Consider the following 19,294-nt stretch of genomic DNA (forward strand, 5'->3'; position numbering starts at 1 on the left):
TATCTTTAGGATTACTTCATCTGTGAATAGGGATGTAGTAGCCCCCCTCATCAGCAGAAGATATGTTCCACGACCCCCAGTAGGTGCCTGAAACTGTGGATGGTACTCAACCCTATATATACTGTTTTTTTCCTGTACATATGTATCTATGGTAAAGTTTAATTTATAAATCAGGCACAGTAAGAAAAAAAAAAGAAATATCACTTTATCTAATTTGTTATTTCCTTTAGTCATTAAGATCTGTAATCTTTTTTGTCTGCTTACTGATGAAATTCTTTACTTTGACACTTAAAAGTTCAGAATTCTGTTATTCAATGGGGAGTAAATATGAAAGTCATGTCAAAACTGGATCAAGTGTTCCCCAAAATGTTTTGTTTTTTTTTAATTAATTTAATTTTTTTTTTTTTAAAGACAGAGTCTCACGTCGTCACCCAGGCTGGAGTGCAGTGGCGTGATCTCGGCTCACTGTAACCTCCGCCTCCCAGGTTCAAGTGATTCTCGTGCCTCAGTCTCCCAAGTAGCTTGGACTACAGGTGCATGCCACTACACCTGGCTAATAGTAGAGAAGAGGTTTCACCCTGTTGGCCAGGCTGGTCTTGAGCTCCTGATCTCAAGTGATCCACCTGCCTCGACCTCCCAAAGTGCTGCTGAGATTATAGGCATGAGCCACCATGCTTGGCCCCAAAATGTTTTTTTCCATAAAAAAATCTAGAGAACCTATCATAAAGGTAGAGACTAATGACCGAAAAAAGTCAATCAATAAAAATGACTTGTTTTCTTTAATCACCTCATCCCAGTGAAATCTGAAGGTGCCATGGAGCAGAGGAAAAGAAAGCCTCAGCTTCTTTAGCCTCTGCATCTGGCTTGAGAACATTCCAACTCTCCTTTTTAAACACCTTGGACGTAGTAAAATTGAATAAGTGTGGGTTAAGTCATATTTGGTTTCATTGCTCCTATTGAAAAGCTCTACCTTTCTCCTCCCTACCTTCAGCTCTAGCTTCTGAGACTCTATAGGTGATTTTTTCTTGAGTCTGTTGTGTATAAAGAACTCTTATCAGTAATTTTGTACATTTTTACTTCCTTATAGGGTCCAAGTTAAAAAAGAGAAGGAAGCGTATAAAGATTTTTTTAAGTTGATTTTTTTTTCTTCTTTGGTTCTCTTTTTTTTTTTTTCTGCTGTCAACAGCTTTTTAAAAATTAGATTTTAAAGATTTTTAAAGACTTTAAAGGTTCAAGTCCCTGCTGTAGAGACAGACACCACTGTTATCTCTCACCCAGATTATACCAACAGCCTCCTAACTGGTCTCCCTGTTTTCAGCTTGCTCTCTTAAAATTTAATCTCTACATAGCAGCTTTACTCAAAACCCTGCAGTGGCTCCCCATTTAACAGTAGAAGCCAGATTTCTTATGGTGGCCTCCCAGGCTCTACTTGATCTGGCCACCCATTACCTCCCTAACCTCTTCTACTTGCTCTCTCTACTATGGCCACAGCTAGCCTCCTTGGTAGTCATACTTGGTGATCAGATACTTTGTTCACTGATTCCCCTGCCTAGTATATGCTATTCCCACAGATAATCTGCTTGGCAACTCACCTCACCTCCATTCCGTCTTGCCTCAGTCTCAACTTCTCAATAAAGCCTATGCTATCTTCTATTTAATACTGTAACCTGCCCCATGTGTACTCTGAAACTCGACCCTATTTTTATTTCTGTTTTAATTAAGATAGGCTTGTTTATACTGTGGCAATGACTTAATCCCCAAATTGCAATGACTTAACACAATAAAATCTTGTATCTTGGCCAGGAGTGGTGGCCCATACCTCTCATCTCGGCACTGTGGGAGGCCAAGGCGGGTGAATCGCTTGAGCCTGGGAATTTAAGACCAGTCACGGGCAACATGGTTGACCCTGTCTCTGCAAAATATTAAAAAAAAGAAAAAATTAGCTGGATGTGGTGGCACACTCTAGTCCCAGCTACTCCATAGGCTGAGGTAGGAGGGTCACTTGAGTCTGAGAGGTGGAGGTTCAGTGAGCCAAGATCACGCCACTGCACTCCAGCCTGGGCAACAGAGCGAGACCCTGTCTTGGGAAAAAAAAAAAAAATTCTTGTGTTACAAATCCATTATGCGTTGGCAAACAGCTTTTTCCACTTTGACCCACAAGGACGTAGGCTGATGGAAGCTTGCCCATCTTGTGATGCATCTCAACATGTGGTTTCCCAGGGTCACATATATAGGAAAGAAAGAGTTCAAAGGAAAATTGAAAGTGGCATAAGTCACTTTTTTCTGCAGCTCACTGACCAAAATTAGTTGCATGACCCTAATGTAAGTGAATCCAAAATGTAGGAGGAGCACAAGGAATATTAATGAGCATCACTATTTCTTCAACACATGTTCTCTTTTTATTTTTTCCATACTACCTATCAGGTTTTATTATATGATTTATATATTTTATGTAACTTATACATATTTACATATCATATCATTTGCATACTTTTGTGTTTATTATTTAGTGCCTCCTCTAGCAAGAATAGAAACTTATGCTCCCAGAAAAGAATATAATTATTCTCCCAAGGAATATTTAGAATGTAGAATTAGTAAAACTTGATTATTGGTTGAATACAATGGCTAAGGAAAGAATTTGGGATAATTCATGTTTCTCATTTGGATTACATGGTTTTTGGTGTTTCTAAATGAAATAGGGAATATCAGAGGAGGAACAAGTGTGGGTGATAGGACATGAGTTTGGTTTGAGGTGTAAATGGGTTTACCGCCATAGGAACCTCAAGGTGGAGATAATGTGCAGAGTTGGATATATGGTTCTTAAACCCAGGGAAATGGGTAGGTCTTCAGCATGCCTAGTAGTAGTTAAAAAATAAGAAAGGGGGCCAGGTGCATTGGCTCACTGCGCCTGTAATCTCAGCACTTTGCAAGGCCAAGTTGTGTGGATCGCTTGAACTCAGGAGTTTGAGATCCCATCTGTAGTCCTAGCTGCTTGGGAGCCTGAGGCAGGAGGATCACTTAAGCCTGGGAGGTTGAGGCTGCAGTGAGCCATGATTGTGCTGTCGAACATCAGCCTCGGTGACAGAGTAAAACCCTGTCTCAAAAAAAAAAAAAAAAAAAAAGAAGAAAGAAAAAGGTAAGACTGTCAGTAACTACTAAGGACAGAATCCTTCTTTATACTAATGTTTAAAGAACAAAAAGAGGAAGATACGCTCTTGTGTTGGAAATGCAACAAAAAAATGGTGAAAGGGGAACCAGGGGAGTATGAAGCTATGACTATCAAGGATATTTAGAGTTTCAAGGAGAAAGTGAGGGACCATGTTAAATGTAGTAGATATGTAAACAACAACAACAACAACAACAACAAAACAACTCTGCCTGTAGTTCCAGTTACTCAGGAGGCCAAGGCAGGAGGATCACTTGGGTCCAGGAGTTGAAGGTGGTAGTATGCTATTATCACACCTGGGAATAGCCTCAGTACTCCAGCCTGGGCAACATAGACCCTGTCTCTCTAAAAAACAAAACAAACCACCAAACAACAACAATTGTGTACTAAATATTTTCTACTCTTGTTACAAGCTTACTTAACTCCTTTGCTCCTTTATTTCAACCCAACTTCCCTAACCACCTTGGCTTCAGTTTCATTGAGAAATTTGAAGTCATCAGGCATAAACGGCCCCAAATGTGCCCTCCCTTCTTCCCTTTACAAACTTACCACCATGCCCATCCATCCTTTCCTCTTTCCCTCCAATCTCAGGACATTTCACAGCCAATTCTTCCACTAGTGCCATTGATACCAAGAATTGTCTACACTTTCTGTTTATGCTTTTTCCCTTTTATGATTTCTGCTCCTAGTATTCCACGAAAATTTTTCTCAGTAAGGGGACTATTTGAAATTTTAGTCGATGGGCGAAAGTGAAAAGCTAAGTACAAAGTGTTGAATACTGAATACAAGGTAGGGGAATAGCAATATAAATTGCAGATAGCAGCCACTGATGAAGTGAGAGGGAGATAATGCCAATCCTCCTCCCCAGACAACTGAAGATATTTACATGGACCAGATTCAGGTACTATTCCAGAGGCCCTTTCATTTTGGCGGCCATATTAAAAGTATGTCTCTTACCTGTCCTCCTCCTCCTATACCATGCCAGTGATTGAATCTTCATTGTAGAAGCAGAAATGAGCCAGTTCCCACAATAAAGAATGTAGACACATGAGATTTCATTCATCTGTGCAAAAGTATTTCTTGAATGTCTGCTATGTGCCATACTCAGGGTTAGGTGCTGGGAATATAATGGGGAGTAAAAACACAAATTTCTTGTTTTAGTGGAGTTTACAGAATAGTGATTTGATTTGTCTTTTATTTGTTTATATCTAACTTAAATTTGTTTAACTAATTGTACTTTTTTTCCCCTTTAGTATCCTCTTATATATGGACTGATTCTTATTCCCTGCTGGTGTTCTCTAGTTTGCCTAAGTAGAATTTACATGGGAATGCACTCCATTCTGGTAAGGAAAATGTTGTCTTCTTAATACTTTGTTTTTTATGACATTGACAGTCAATTTTATAATTTTTAATCATTTGCAGACTTACCTGGAGCCTAAATGAGAAAATATTGTAAGTCTTCTGACTTTGTTTTGTGAAAATATCAACATGATAGTTTATGAAGTATTAATGTAGTAGTCACATATTTCATAGAAAGTTTCCAGCAATCACAATAGCCAAGTATAATAATCAAAATAAAATTTCTTCCTCCTTCCAGTCTCACTTTCATTTTCCTTCACAATCTTTTCTGTCTCTCCTATCACTGAGTCAAAACCAGCAATGTGACTACAGAAACCAAGGAGAGCTCCTAAGTATTTTTGAAGAACCAGTGACTAGAAACTATGTGAACTTAAACTTTCCAGGTGCCATTTGTATTTACATATTAAACTCTGCTTTTCTTTCCCATCAGTATGTTAGGACTCACAGTGGACGTTGTGTTTTGAGAATGCAATTCGGTTCCCAAAGCAGCAGCACAGGGACCCTGTACTATTTGCAGCCACACCCATTCACTTTTCTTCCTCTCTGTCCCTACTGACACCACCTTAGCTCTGGCCTGCAACATATCTGACTAGATTACTGTGATAGCATCTTAATTAGTAGCCAACTTCCAGTTTGACACTGCTCCACCAGTATTCAGTCTGTTTAATAGACTTTCCAAAACACAAATATGATGCCATACTGAATTATTAGGTTTCCTCCAATGCAAAGAGTTTCTTACCTCCATAATTTTACAAATGCTATAACATTTACTTGGAATGTCCTTTTCACTTTCTTTACCTTAACTATCCCATTCATTCTTCAAGACTCACTATAGATGTTCTTAACTCCTCAAAGCCTTATTACCTTCCCCATCTTCTCTTTCTCAAGACTTGTGAGGTAACCCTTCCCCACTTATCCTAAATTGCAATTGCTTTTTTCCTTATCTGTCAAGTATACTAGACTCCAAGTTCCTTGAGAACAGCAACTGTGTGTTTTAACTCTACCTTTAGCATCCAACGTGGTGTCTCATGAGGCATCTATGAATGAATTATGTATTATCATGGAGATAAAGGATCAGAAAAAGAGGTGGAGGAATTCATGGAATTCTAGTTTCTAATGGGTCATATCAGTTTTTTTCTTGTCTTTAACAACTTAACATTTTTAGAATTTTTTTCTCATATTATTTCATTTGCTTATTTCATAGCTATAGAAATGTTGGTTTCTATTTCTCAAATTTCTTGCTTCCAGCACCTGCTCCTTCACAGATAAATTTCTAGAAGTCCCAAACACTATTTTATTTTGTTGGGAGGCAGGGTGTGCTGTAATTTTTGGGTTGGTCATTGTTTCTAGGTTTTTTAAATTTTAATTTTAGATTCAAGGGGTACATAAGCAGATTTGTTTACAAAGGTATATTGTGTGATGCCAAGATTTGGGCTTCTATTGATCCTGTGACCCAAATGGTGAACGTTGTACCCAACAGGAAGTTTTTCAGCCCTTTCCTCCCTCTCTCCCTCCTTTTGGAGTCCCTACCAAACACTTTTTTTTCTTTTAGAAGCAGAGTCTTGCTCTGTCGCCCAGGCTGGAGGGCAGTGACGTAATCTCGGCTCACTGCAGCTGTCTCCCAGGTTCAAGCGGTTCTTGTGCCTCAACCTCCTGAGTAGCTGGGATTACAGGCATGTACCACCACACCCGGCTAATTTTTGTATTTTTAGTAGAGACAGGGTTTCACCATGTTGGCCAGGCTGGTCTCGAACTCCTGACCTCAAGTGATCCGCCCGCCTCAGCCTCCCAAAGTGCTGGGATTACAGGTGTGAGCCACCATGCCAGGCTGATACTGTTGTTTTTTAAAAATGAAATGTTTAGTTGGGTTAGTCAAATATCCAGGATGGACAACATCTGTTCTTTTTTGTTTGCTTGCTTTCTTAGAGACAAGGTCTGTCTCTAAAACAGACAGCTCTGTCACCCAGGCTGGAGTGTGATGGTGCGAACATAGCTCACTGCAGTCTCGAACTCCTGGGCTCAAGCGATCCTCCCACCTTAGCCTCCTGGGTGTCTAGGACTACAAATATGCACCACCATGCCCAGCTAATTTTTAAATTTTTTGTAGAGATAGGTTCTAGCTATGCTGCCCAGGCTGGTACTAAACTCCTGGTCTCAAGTGATCTTTCCACCTCAACCTCTCAAGGTGCTGGGATTACAGATGTGAGCCACTATGTCCAGCCTAACACTAAGAGTTTTAACAATGGTTATTGTTAGGTAAAAACTGCTTGTTATTGTTTATCTATAATTTTACTTTTCTGTAGTGAGCATGTATTAAATGTGTATTTTAAAGAAAGAAGATAGATACTTCAAAAGTCATCCCTAATCATAGCTTTTATAATAAAAAACAATGCATTATAACAATACATTTTGTTGTCAGAAACTCTGTTGTCATCACTGTCATGTTTCAGCTGGAACCAGGACACCTGAAATACATTATAGTTAAAATAAAAACAAAAAAGCCATTATGAGATAGGAGACCTGAATTTCAGTCTCAGCAAATCACTAGCCTCTCTAGGTTTGATCACTAGAAATGAAAAAAAAATTCAAATTTAATACGTAATGAATCTTCATTAAATGTATGGTATTTAATATCGTCTACCATAAATTGATGATAACCTGGAGTATTCCTTTTAGATCTGTAATTAACAACTTTTAGGGTATAAGAGTTATTTATAATAATAAATAGCTAAAATTATTTGCTAGATTTCCTTTTAGAAAATTTGCTACTTTGAGCTCTTTGTTACCTTTAACATTAATTGTTCTTTATTGCATACTTTGTGCTGTAATACTTAAAACCACTTAGTTATGTATTTTAATGTTATCCATTATATTGATATGAAAATGATAGCCAACATGGTTATGTCATAAATTTGAATGTTTCTTTTTCTGATTCTATTGGATAGAAGTTCAATATACCCTATCTAGGGAAATATAAACAATTTAAAACTCGAACAGAAAAGGAAGCAGATTTGTATAGTTTCGTAGCAATCTAAGTTTTGTTTTGTTTTTTTTCCTGATCAGACAAGGTGTGGAACAATCTAAGTTTAATACTCATGGAGCTATACACAAAAAGTAGAGGACAGCAAATATTGGATTTTTTATGTCAGTTGATACATGAGAAGTTATTATTTTAAAGAATTCTTTTTTTTTTTTTGAGACGGAGTCTCGCTCTGTCACCCAGGCTGGAGTGCTGTGGCCGGATCTCAGCTCACTGCAAGCTCCGCCTCCCGCGTTCACGCCATTCTCCTGCCTCAGCCTCCCGGGTAGCTGGGACTACAGGTGCCGCCACCTTGCCTGGCTAGTTTTTTGTATTTTTAGTAGAGACGGGGTTTCACCGTGTTAGCCAGGATGTTGTCGATCTCCTGACCTCGTGATCCGCCCGTCTCGGCCTCCCAAAGTGCTGGGATTACAGGCCTGAGCCACCGCGCCCGGCCAATTTTAAAGAATTCTTAATGTTAAAGAGATCAAACATAACCATTTAAAGATATTTAATGAATTTTTTCCTTTTTTTTTTCTTTGTTTCTGAGACAGGGTCTTCTTCTGTTACCCAGGCTGGAGTGCAGTGGCATAATCTCTGCTCGCTGCAAGCTTTGCCTCCTGGGCTCAAGCAATCCTCCCATCTCAGCCTCCCAAGTAGCTGGACCACCATGCCCTGCTGATTTTGTATTTTTTCTTTTGGAAGAGACAGGGTTTGGCCATGTTGCGCAGGCGGCTTTCAAACTCCTGAGCTCAAGCGATCCACTTGCCCTGACCTCTCAGTTTGCTGGGATTATAGGCATGAGCCACTGTGCCTGGCCAATTTTTTCATTTTTTAAGGTACTATAAGAGAAACGTTTTACAGAATTGAACATATGCTTATGTCTATATTATGAAAAATACATAATTTTAAAAAATACCTGACTGGGCACAGCAGCCCACACCTATAATCCCAACAATTTGCAAGGCCAAAGCGGGAGGAGTAGTCCCAGCTACTCGTGAGGTCAAGGTGGGAGGATTGCTTGAGCCAGGAAGGTTGAGGCTGTAATAAGCTGTGATTTTGCCACTGTACTCCAGCCTGGGCAACAGAGCAAGATCCTATCTAAAATAAAATAAAATAATTAATAAAAGCTAACTTCAGAACTGTTAACCCTTCCTTTCACTTAATCTTAGAGTAAATATGTATGGCTTTATATAAATAACTCATCAATTGTCATTTGTCTAAAACATCTGACTTGATATAAATTCTATGTGAAAAGTACAAAGTTTAGAATATTTTCACTTTAGCATATAACATGAAATTTTAAATCACTCATGAAATTTAAGATAAAAAATAAAGCAACAGCTTTTATTTTTGTAGCCAAAATCCTATGGGTATTTCCCAAGACTTGTACCTTTAATTACAAGGTAGACAAGTAAGGGTAAGATAGCAAAGAAAGGGAATATAACCTCATAAGATTAAATTATTTTGGCAATTTGTGCTCTGGAATATGAAGAATTGGCCAGGTGCAGTGGCTCACGCCTGTAATCCCAACACTTTGGAAGGCCGAGGCAGGTGGATCACTTGAGCCCAGGATATCTGGATCAGCCTGGACAACATGGCAAAACTCCATCTTTATTACAAAAAAAAAACAAAAAACAAAAAAACAAAAAGTTAGCCAGGTGTGGTGGTGTGCGCCTGTGGTCCCAGCTACTTGGGAGGTGGGAGGATCACTTGAGCCCAGGAAGTCGAGGCTGTGGTGAGCCATGATCTCCACTCCAGCCTAGGCCATGGCCATAGAGTGAGATCCTCTCTCAAAAAAGAAATATGATGAATAGAGGTTTGACAGTCACATCATTTGAGATCTCCGTATCCAAATGCGTGGTCAGAGTTTGAGTCACTTGTGGAATCTTTGAGTAACTGAAATAAAATCCAGTTGATCAGAATTCTTTGGTAATTTTTAGTATGTATCAGTGAGTTTTCTCAGAAGACATCCTGTTCAAAAAAAAATGTCGAGGCTGGGTGTGGTGGATAATGCCTAAATTCCAGCTTTGGGAAGCTGAGGTGGGTGGATCACTTGAGCCCAGGAGTTCAAGACCAGCCTGGGCAACATGGGGAAAGCCTGTCTCTACAAAAAAATGCAAAATATTAGCCAAGTGTGGTGACTTGCACCTGTAGTCCCAGCTACTTGGGAAGCTGAGGTGGGAGGATCAATTGAGCCCAGGGGGTTGAGGCTATAGTGAGCTATGATCACACCACTACACTACAGGCTGAATGACACAGCAAGACCTGTATCCAAAAAAAAAAACATTCAGTTTCTCTTCACTCCCAATATTTAATTTCTGATTCTCAAAATGTTAATTTTTGTAACAACTGTGTTAAGTACCTTCAGTGTAAGAGGTTAAATAAGCAGGTGTGTGACCTTACTCCAGTTTTCATTATTTAAAAACTGGTTGATTAAGGTAACCATAAATTTCCATCATATTTGCACACTTTGAAAGGGAAAAAGGTGCTTTTAATACCTGTCCTGGGGACAAGAGCAAAATGGCACTCTCAGAGGCAAGCTGTTTCATGCTGATTGTTATGATTAAATGTGACAATAATTGTAAAGTATTGAAGCGGTGTTTTTAGTACAGAAAGTTATTATTCTCCAAAAATGCCTTAGGCCTGGTTCAATAAATTATATATCATCTGCTTCTCTTATAGAGCTCTTCTCAGGCCAGGATTACGTAGTCAATGTGATGAGTCTAAAGAATACCTTGTCTTTTTCTTTCTTCCTTTCTTCTTTTTTTTTCTTCCTCTTTTTGTTTTTTATTTTTAAAGAATTACCTTAACTGTCTTAATTTAATTAACCAAATATTTATTTCCTGCTTACTTATTTTTCATGCACTGAAAATATATGTATAAATAAGGCAACGTCTTTGCCTTTGAGTAGTCACAATCTGAATATGCAATATGTAATAAAACAACGTAATGCAGTTGTTTTCAACCAGGGGTGTACATTAGAATCACCGGGGAGATTTTTTAGAAATACTGATGCCCCACCCCCACTTCAGTTCAATCATAATCTCTGAATATTGTCCCAGGTATCAGTATTTTTATCAAGTTCTCCACTTGATTTTAATATACAGCAAAGGTTATGAACTTTTGGTTTCCTGGAGAAACAGACAAGCAAAGAATGGAAAATTGTCATACCAGGTATGTGGAGGATGCAGTGGAATCAAAGAAGAGAAAATTTCTTATTACATGGTAGGAAAAGAAAGTTTATGGAGAAGGTAGATGCCTGAGGAGAATCTCAAAGAATATATAATAGTTTGCCTGAAATATAGGTAGGAAAGATAATTCTAAGACAAGAAGAAATAGTCTATAAATACATTTTGGGATCTAGCATTAAATGAAACTTAATGATAGGCAAAATTCAGTTATGAAATGCTTTATATGTCCTTCTAAGAGTTGGAATGCACACATGATATTTATTGCTTTAGTCGATACTTTCTTAAACATTTTGTTAATTGATCACCTCTCAGCCTTTTGGCTAAGATTAAGTGTAAACATTTTGTTAATTGATTGTGTAATATCTTTCCTTGACCTGTTATAAAAGGAATCATTTATTTAAATAAAGAGAACACAATTTTAATTTTAAGTAACTTTACTTACTATTGTAGAAGAGGAGACTATCAGCCAAAACGTGTTTTATATCTAAATAAATTTTTTAAAATGTTTTTCATGGCTGGGCGCGGTGGCTCACACCTGTAACCCCAGCACTTTGGGAGGTCAAGGTGGGCAGATTACGTGAGGTCAGGAGTTCGAGACCAGCCTGGCCAACATGGTGAAACTCCGTCTCTACTAAAAATACAAAAATTAGCTGAGTGTGGTTGGTAGCGCACACCTACAATCCCAGCTACTTGGGAGGCTGAGACAGGAGAATTGTTTAAAGCCGGGAGGTAGAGGTTGCAGTGAGCTGAGATGCTGCCACTGCACTCCAGCCTGAGGGACAGAGTGAGACTTAGTCACAAATAAATAAATAAAAATAAATAAATAAATAAATATTTTCTTATATCTGTAATGTAATACATCATTTAAAAAGAGGAAAGATATTCATTTGCAAGTAATTTGGTAGATTCTGCTAGATGACACAAATTCATGTGAAGGATTTGTTCATTCGTCCATCCAAAAAATATTTGAGGTTGAACAAAACATAATCTATTTCCCCAACATTTTATAGTTGAATGTTCAACTGTATTCTCTTTCATAATTATCTGTATCTTCTTCTCCAGCTATTCTTTTTTTTTTTTTTTTTTTTGGGTCAGAGTGTCACTCTTGTTGCCCAGGCTGGAATGCAATGGCACAATCTCGGCTCACCACAACCTCCGCCTCCCAGGTTCAAGTGATTCTCCTACCTCAGCCTCCCGAGTAGCTGGGATTAGAGGCATGCACCACTACGCCCGGCTGATTTTTGTATCTTTAGTAGAGACAGAGTTTCTCCATGTTGGTCAGGCTAGTCTTAAACTCCTGACCTCAGGTGATCCGCCTGCTTCGGCCTCCCAAAGTGCTGGGATTACAGGCGTGAGCCACTGCACCCAGCCCTCTCCAGCTATTCTTATATTCCAAAGTATTCTGATTTGGAGTTATGTATCTTTTTGAACAATGGCTTCAAGCACTGCAACTGCGGACCCTGTCATTTCATGACACAGTTTTTATTGCATAGAAAAGGAATAGCCCAGCCAGGCACAGTGGCTCACACCTGTAATCCCAACACTGTGGGAGGCCAAGGCAGATGGATTGCTTGAGCTCAGGAGTTGGAAACCAGCCTGGGCAACATGGCAAAACCTTGTCTACAAAAAATACAAAAATTAGCCTAGCAGGGCATGGTGATGCATGCTTGTAGTCCCAGTTACTCAGGAGGCTGAAGTGGGGAGGACAACTTGAGGTGGAGGTTGCAGTGAGCTGAGATTGTGTCACTGCAGTCCAGCCTGGGCGACAGACCCTGTCTCAAAAAACAAAACAAAACAAAACAAAAAACAGAAGCATTCAAGTTCAACCGTCATCAGTTAACTAATCTAAAACCTGAAAACAACTTAAATGACCATAAGTGGGAAAACCAATAAATTGTATAATCATGCAGCAAAATATTACATGATTCTGACAGTGAATGACCAGTAACTACATATAATATAATGAATGAATCTTAAGTGTAAAAAGCAGATCAAAATAGACTGCTATAACATTTTAGCAAAGCTCAGAAAGAAGCAAAACTAGATGAGGTTTTTTTTTTTTTTTGAGACAGAATCTTGCTCTGTCGCCCAGTCTGGAGTGCAGTGGTGTAATTTCAGCTCACTGCAGTCTCCACCTCGCGGATTCTAAGCGATTCTCCTGCCTCAGCTTCCAGAGCAGCTGGGATTACAGGCACGTGCCACCACACTCGGCTAATTTTGTATTTTTAATAGAGATGGGGTTTCACTATGTTGGCCAGGCTGGTCCAACCTCTTGACCTCAGGTGATCCTCCCACCTTGGCCTCCGAAAGTGCTGGGATTACAGGCATGAGCCACCGTACCAGACCAAACTAGATACTATTTTGCTTGAAGATATGTGGTAAAACTATTTTAAAAAATAGATATTTATGGCTGGGCCCAGTGGCTCATACCTGTAATCCTAGCTCTTTGGGAGGCCAAGGTCGGTGGATCACTTGAGCCCAGGAGTTCAAGACCAGTCTCGGCAACCTGGTGAAACCTGGTATCTACAAACACAAAACAAAACAAAATAAACAAAAAATCCCAGGTATTTATTAAGCCAAAATTCATGCTTGCAAATTGCCTCCAGGGAGGAATGCAGAGTGATAGGTTGAGAAATAGCACAACAGTAGATTTGACAATACTTGTAATATTATAGTTCTTTTGTTGGGAAGTGATTTCATAGATAGGAATTTTATAGTTTCATATACATTCTACGTGTATTTTGCTATGTATCAAATCCTATGTAATAAAAAATTTTAAGACAAAAACATTAAGCAACTAGTCTGTTGCTTACCTTTATTGAATATTGTTCAGAAATGACCCAGAAATGACCTGGCCGTGGCCGGGCGCGGTGGCTTACGCCTGTAATCCCAGCACTTTGGGAGGCTAAGGCGGGCGGATCACGACATTAGGAGATCAAGACCATCCTGGCTAACACGGTGAAACCCTGTCTCTACTAAAAATACAAAAAATTAGCTGGGTGTGGTGGCGGGTGCCTGTAGTACCAGCTACTCAGGAGGCTGAGGCAGGAGAAAGGCGTGAACCTGGGAGGCAGAGATTGCAGTGAGCCTAGATCACGCTACTGCACTCCAGCCTGGGCGACAGAGCGAAACTCTGTCCAAAAAAAAAAAAAGAAAAAAGAAATGACCTTAATGACCTGGCTGGGCGCAGTGGCTCAGGCCTGTAATCCCAGCACTTTGGGAGGCCGAGGCGGGCGGATCACGAGGTCAGGAGATCGAGACCATCCTGGCTAACACAGTGAAACCCTGTCTCCACTAAAATACAATAAAACAGCCAGGCATGGAGGCGGGCACCTGTAGTCCCAGCTACTTGGGAGGCTGAGGCAGGAGAATGGCGTGAACCCGGGAGGCGGAGGTTGCAGTGAGCTGAGATTGCGCCACTATACTCCAGCCTGGGCGACAGAGCGAGACTGTGTCTCAAAAAAAAAGAAATAAAAAATGACCGTTGTTTTTGAAGACCACTAGTATCCATGAAAAAAGTGGTTTCAGTGTAGTGGTGAGTTTAGAGAAAAATCGAAGGCAAGGAAGTGGAGACAGTGAATATAAACATTGATAAGTTTTTCAGTAATAGAGAGTAGATCATAGAGTTTTGTTTTGTTACAAGATAGAAATAGGGAACATTTTTGTATGTTGTCAGGAATGATTCAGAAAGTTATTTAATAGCTTTGTTTCCTCAAGTAAACCATCTATCAAATCTACACAGTTGCTCCTGCCTAAAACTGGGAACCATCTTTGATTCGTCTTTCTTGCTCTTTTTCACGTTCAATCCATCGTCAAGTTACAGTTGTCAGTTCTTTTTTTTTAATTTTTGTTGTGTTTTGTTTTGTTTTTCGAGATGTTGTCTCGCTCTGTCACCCAGGCTGGAGTACAGTGGCGCCATCTCAGCTCACTGCAACCTCCACCTCCCAGGTTCAGGCAATTCTCCTGTCTCAGCCTCCCAAGTAGCTGGGATTACAAATGCGTGCCACCATGCTGAGCTAATTTTTATATGCATGTAGTTGTGTATTTATTTATTTATTTTCAAGATGGAGTTTCGCTCTTGTCCAGGCTGGAGTGCAGTGGTGTGATCTCGACTCCCGGGTTCAAGCAATTCTCTTGTCTCAGCCTCCCGAGTAGTTGGGATTATAGGTGTGCACCACCACACACAGCTAATTTTCTTTTGTATTTCTAGTAGAGACAGGGTTTTACCATGTTGGCCAGGCTGGTCTTGAACTCTTGACCTCAGGTAGTCCATCTGCCTCAGCCTCCCAAAGTGCTGGGATTACAGGGGTGAGCCACTGCACCCGGCCTCACTTTTTATTCTTAAGAGACGAAGTCTCACTATGTTGCCCAGCCTGGTCTCCAACTCCTGGGCTCAAGCAGTTTCAACAAAGTGTTGGGATTATAGGCATGAGCCCCTGCACCCAGCTCCTATCACTTTTGAAATGAAATCTACTCTCTTACCTAGCCTACAAAAGCCTTTGCACTTGATATTCCCTCTACCTGGAACACATTTCTTCTGCCTCTAAATATAGGCTCCCTTTAGAATCAGATCAGTGTCACCACCCTCAGATAGGCTTCCTTAATCAGTACTCTAATCGGGTCCTTCATCATACTATTCTATTGTCCTGTTTTAGTTTCTTCATAAGATTCATAACAATCCGCCGGGCGCGGTGGCTCAAGCCTGTAATCCCAGCACTTTGGGAGGCCGAGACGGGCGGATCACGAGGTCAGGAGATCGAGACCATCCTGGCTAACACGGTGAAACCCCGTCTCTACTAAAACTACAAAAAAAAAAAAACTAGCCGGGCGACGTGGCGGCGCCTGTAGTCCCAGCTACCCGGGAGGCTGAGGCAGGAGAATGGCGTGAACCCGGGAGGCGGAGCTTGCAGTGAGCTGAGATCCGGCCACAGCACTCCAGCCTGGGTGACAGAGCGAGACTCCGTCTCAAAAAAAAAAAAAAAAAAAAAAAAAGATTCATAACAATCCGAAATTGTAGTATTTTTCTGCTTTCTTATGTGGTTATTGACAGTCTCCCTCTGTTACTCACGCTGGAGTGCAATGGCATGATCTTGGCTCTCTGCAACCTCCACTTCCTGGGTTCAAGGGATTCTCATGCCTCCATCCCCAAGTAGCTGGGACCACAGGCTAGAGCCACCATACCTGGCTAATGTTTGCATTTTTAGTAGAGACAGGGTTTCACTATGTTACCCAGGCTGGTCTTGAACTCCTGGCCTCAAGTGATCCACCCGTCTCAGCCTTCCAAAGGGTTGGGATTACAGGCGTGAGCTACCGCACCCAGCCACATTCTTGTCATTTTTTAAAGCAGTGTATCCTCAACCCCTAAAATAGGGGTTGGTACTCATGAATATTTGTTCAATGAATGAATGAATGAGAAAAGAAAATTACCTTGGCTGTATATCCTCTGTGGTCATGGAGATAATTACATACATAAACATTTCTTTGAAAACCATTTCTTTGAATAATAAGTTTACTTTTCCCAGAAATCAAAACTACACAATTTTAGCATAGTTTGTTGTTCAGAATTTGAATATAAATTTGTGGATGTTATATATGTAGTTAATTTGTAAAAGGGTAGAATTATGAAAATATAAATCTTTTTACTATTAATACAGTTTTAGTGCCTCCTATATGGTTCATTAATAAAGTTTACTTTGAGAATTTGACAACTTTAAAAAATTTATATATATTCAACATTTGAAATGTTAAATATAAATTATTTTTTAAATGCCAAAAATGTTCAGTATTATACTAAACAACAATACTTTTATCTTTTCCTAGGATATTATTGCTGGATTCCTATATACCATTTTAATCTTAGCTGTCTTCTATCCATTTGTGGACCTGATTGACAACTTCAACCAAACTCACAAATATGCTCCGTTAATCATCATCGGGCTTCATTTAGCTTTGGGGATCTTTTCTTTCACTCTTGACACCTGGAGCACGTCCCGAGGAGACACAGCTGAGATTCTAGGAAGTGGTGCTGGAATTGCATGTGGATCTCATGTTACTTATAACATGGGTCTAGTATTAGATCCTTCTCTAGATAGATTACCTTTAGCTGGGCCCCCCATTACTATGACTGTGTTTGGAAAAGCCATATTGCGGATCCTCATAGGGATGGTATTTGTACTAATAGTCAGAGATGTAATGAAAAAGATCACCATTCCTTTAGCCTGCAAAATCTTCAGTATACCGTGTGATGATATTCGAAAAGCAAGACAGCACATGGAAGTTGAACTTCCTTATCGGTATATTACCTATGGAATGGTTGGTTTCTCCATCACATTTTTTGTTCCTTACATATTTTTCTTTATTGGTATCTCTTGATGGAGAAATATTGTTTATGATAAGAAAGGAGGGTATCAGTTACTGATACCTAAAAATATATTCCAGGTAAAAGCCAGGTCAGAATTAGACTTTTGCAGGAATTTAACTTAATTATTTAAGTAAATTCTTAAGAGTCAGTGCATTTTATCATTGCACATCCAGATACTGATTTAGGTGAGCTGAGCTATTTCAATACTGAGAAAATGATAAATATCCATTTAGAATGTTCATGTAATGTTTGGAGAGTTTTGTATTATGGATTCAACTTATATATAATATATATAAGGTACATAATATGCAATTATATATCTGATATATATTATATATAAAATAATATACCTAAGTGTTTTTTTAAACTATGGGAGTGTATTATAAAATCAATAATAATATGCAAACAGTTGTGCCTGTGTATTTGAACTAAATACAGGTATGTTGTTATTAACAGATATATTTAACATTTATTTACTGTGGGAGCCGTTTCCTAATTGAATAGCGTAATTACTAGAGCAGAATGCATATGCTACTATACATTGATTTACTGCCTGTTTTTACACTGCCATTACCTTTCATGTTACCCATGATGTTGAACATGGGAGGCATTTTTAATGGACCAAATTTTGAAAAAATAAGTTTTGGATTCTTTTTTTTTTAAGTTCTGTGTACTGTTTTGAATGTACTTTATTTGCAACTATTCTGGACGTCAGTTTAATAATTCAGGTACTGAATTTTATTGCTTGCTAATTGTGCCTTTCTGTTGCTAAATTAAGAAATGCTATGTATACTGTGATGTAAAAATAAGACATTAACTTTATCTTAAGTTACATATAATCAAGCAAATATTTTAAAACGTGTGTCAAGGCGACAGGCATAAAAGTAAATTGCCCTTAACTCTTTAGCCTTTATTTGGAAAGAAATGTGGAATGGGCTAAACTTTCTCACCAATTTATTATAAAGCTAAATGGATAAAGACTTCCCTTTTGTAGGTATTTTCTGTGCATTGTAAGTTATAGGAACAGGATATATTTTTTGTACATTGTCTTGATTGTTTATATTGCAGGTAGGTATTTCCAGTGAATGGAAATGTAGTTGAAATTTATAGATGGGACAATGCACATACTTCATATGTAAAGAAAGCATTTTTCTAAATAATTTGGAAAGGATTGGATTTAGCACTGTTAACTTTTAATACCCATTTATTGGCTACTTAAGGTAAATTATAAAACCTAAAATTAGTATCAGTATTTTAGATCCTATTATTTTTTCAACTTTCTATTATTTTCACAGTGGAACATTTGTGTATAGTATTAAACTATTCTTTTTTCTGTCTGTGCCTTTATATTTTGAGGTGTGGTTGTACTTATGTTAGCATTAAGTGTATTTATAGAAAGTTTTTCATAAAGAAGAGGATTAACTTTCCATATAAATGAATACCAGGTATGAAATTACTGATTTTAGTGCAATATCTATATGATTATCCAGAACTATCACTTCAGATGTTTCTATTTTGGGCACCATAACTTTTGAGCTCATTTTTTATAATTCTGATTGGAGTTTAGGCATGGTAATTTTTATCAAAACGGGAAGCTGATAATTTAAGTAAGTCCACTAATGTACCACTTATTAGTTAAAGGAAACAGGCCATGTAGGAAAAGTCAGCACCTTGGAAATGTGAAAAGCTTTACTTTCAAAATGTATGTTTAATGAGTTGAATTTTGGGGACTGTTTCCATTAATTTGGGCCATATGCTATTCCTGTGATTTTTATGTCTAGCTAAAGGTATTTGAAAATGTCCATTCTTTGTGTTTTATTTTTTCTGTCACATATGACATTCTATGCTAGTGTATTTAAAAAAAGGCAAATTGAAGATTGAGGTTTTGCTTTGTTTTGATTTGCTTTCTGGCAATTGTTTTGTTTTATCTGGTAGAGATTTAAAAACATATGTCTTGGCATTTCATTCTAGCACATATTTCCCTCTGAAGCCTTTTGTTCAAAATAAAGTGCTATTTTGGCCAATAGAAGACATTGAAGAATTCTTTGAGGTACAAACTGACTTTGCTCCTTTATGATTATTCTAACATTGTACTTTAGTAAAAGTTTCATAATATTTCTTTTTAAAGGCTTTATGCACAAAACCAAAAAATTTAAAAAATTTAAAAGAAAATAAAAGTTAAAGCTTATGGACAA

General features: G+C 38.6%; 1 protein-coding gene across 1 annotated transcript; it reads left to right on the plus strand.

The window, feature by feature from the left end:
- Positions 1-3,146: 3,146 nt before the first annotated feature.
- Positions 3,147-18,978, plus strand: SGPP1 (sphingosine-1-phosphate phosphatase 1). Its single transcript, XM_017892455.1, has 2 exons — positions 3,147-4,509; positions 16,559-18,978. The coding sequence occupies exons 1-2, from the start codon at positions 4,489-4,491 to the stop codon at positions 17,108-17,110; spliced, it is 573 nt and encodes a 190-aa protein (XP_017747944.1). The 5' UTR covers positions 3,147-4,488; the 3' UTR covers positions 17,111-18,978.
- The last annotated feature ends 316 nt before the right edge of the window (positions 18,979-19,294 follow it).

This window comes from Rhinopithecus bieti, unplaced genomic scaffold (genome assembly GCF_001698545.2).
Source record: "Rhinopithecus bieti isolate Rb0 unplaced genomic scaffold, ASM169854v2 scaffold_20892, whole genome shotgun sequence".
Taxonomy (NCBI): domain Eukaryota; kingdom Metazoa; phylum Chordata; class Mammalia; order Primates; family Cercopithecidae; genus Rhinopithecus; species Rhinopithecus bieti.

Bases quoted from the DNA above. Each gene is read 5' to 3' on its own strand.
- SGPP1 (XM_017892455.1), top strand. From the start codon at position 4,489: ATGGGAATGCACTCCATTCTG. The intron at 4,510-16,558 runs GTAAGGAAAATG...ATCTTTTCCTAG, and splicing joins TGGGAATGCACTCCATTCTG to GATATTATTGCTGGATTCCT.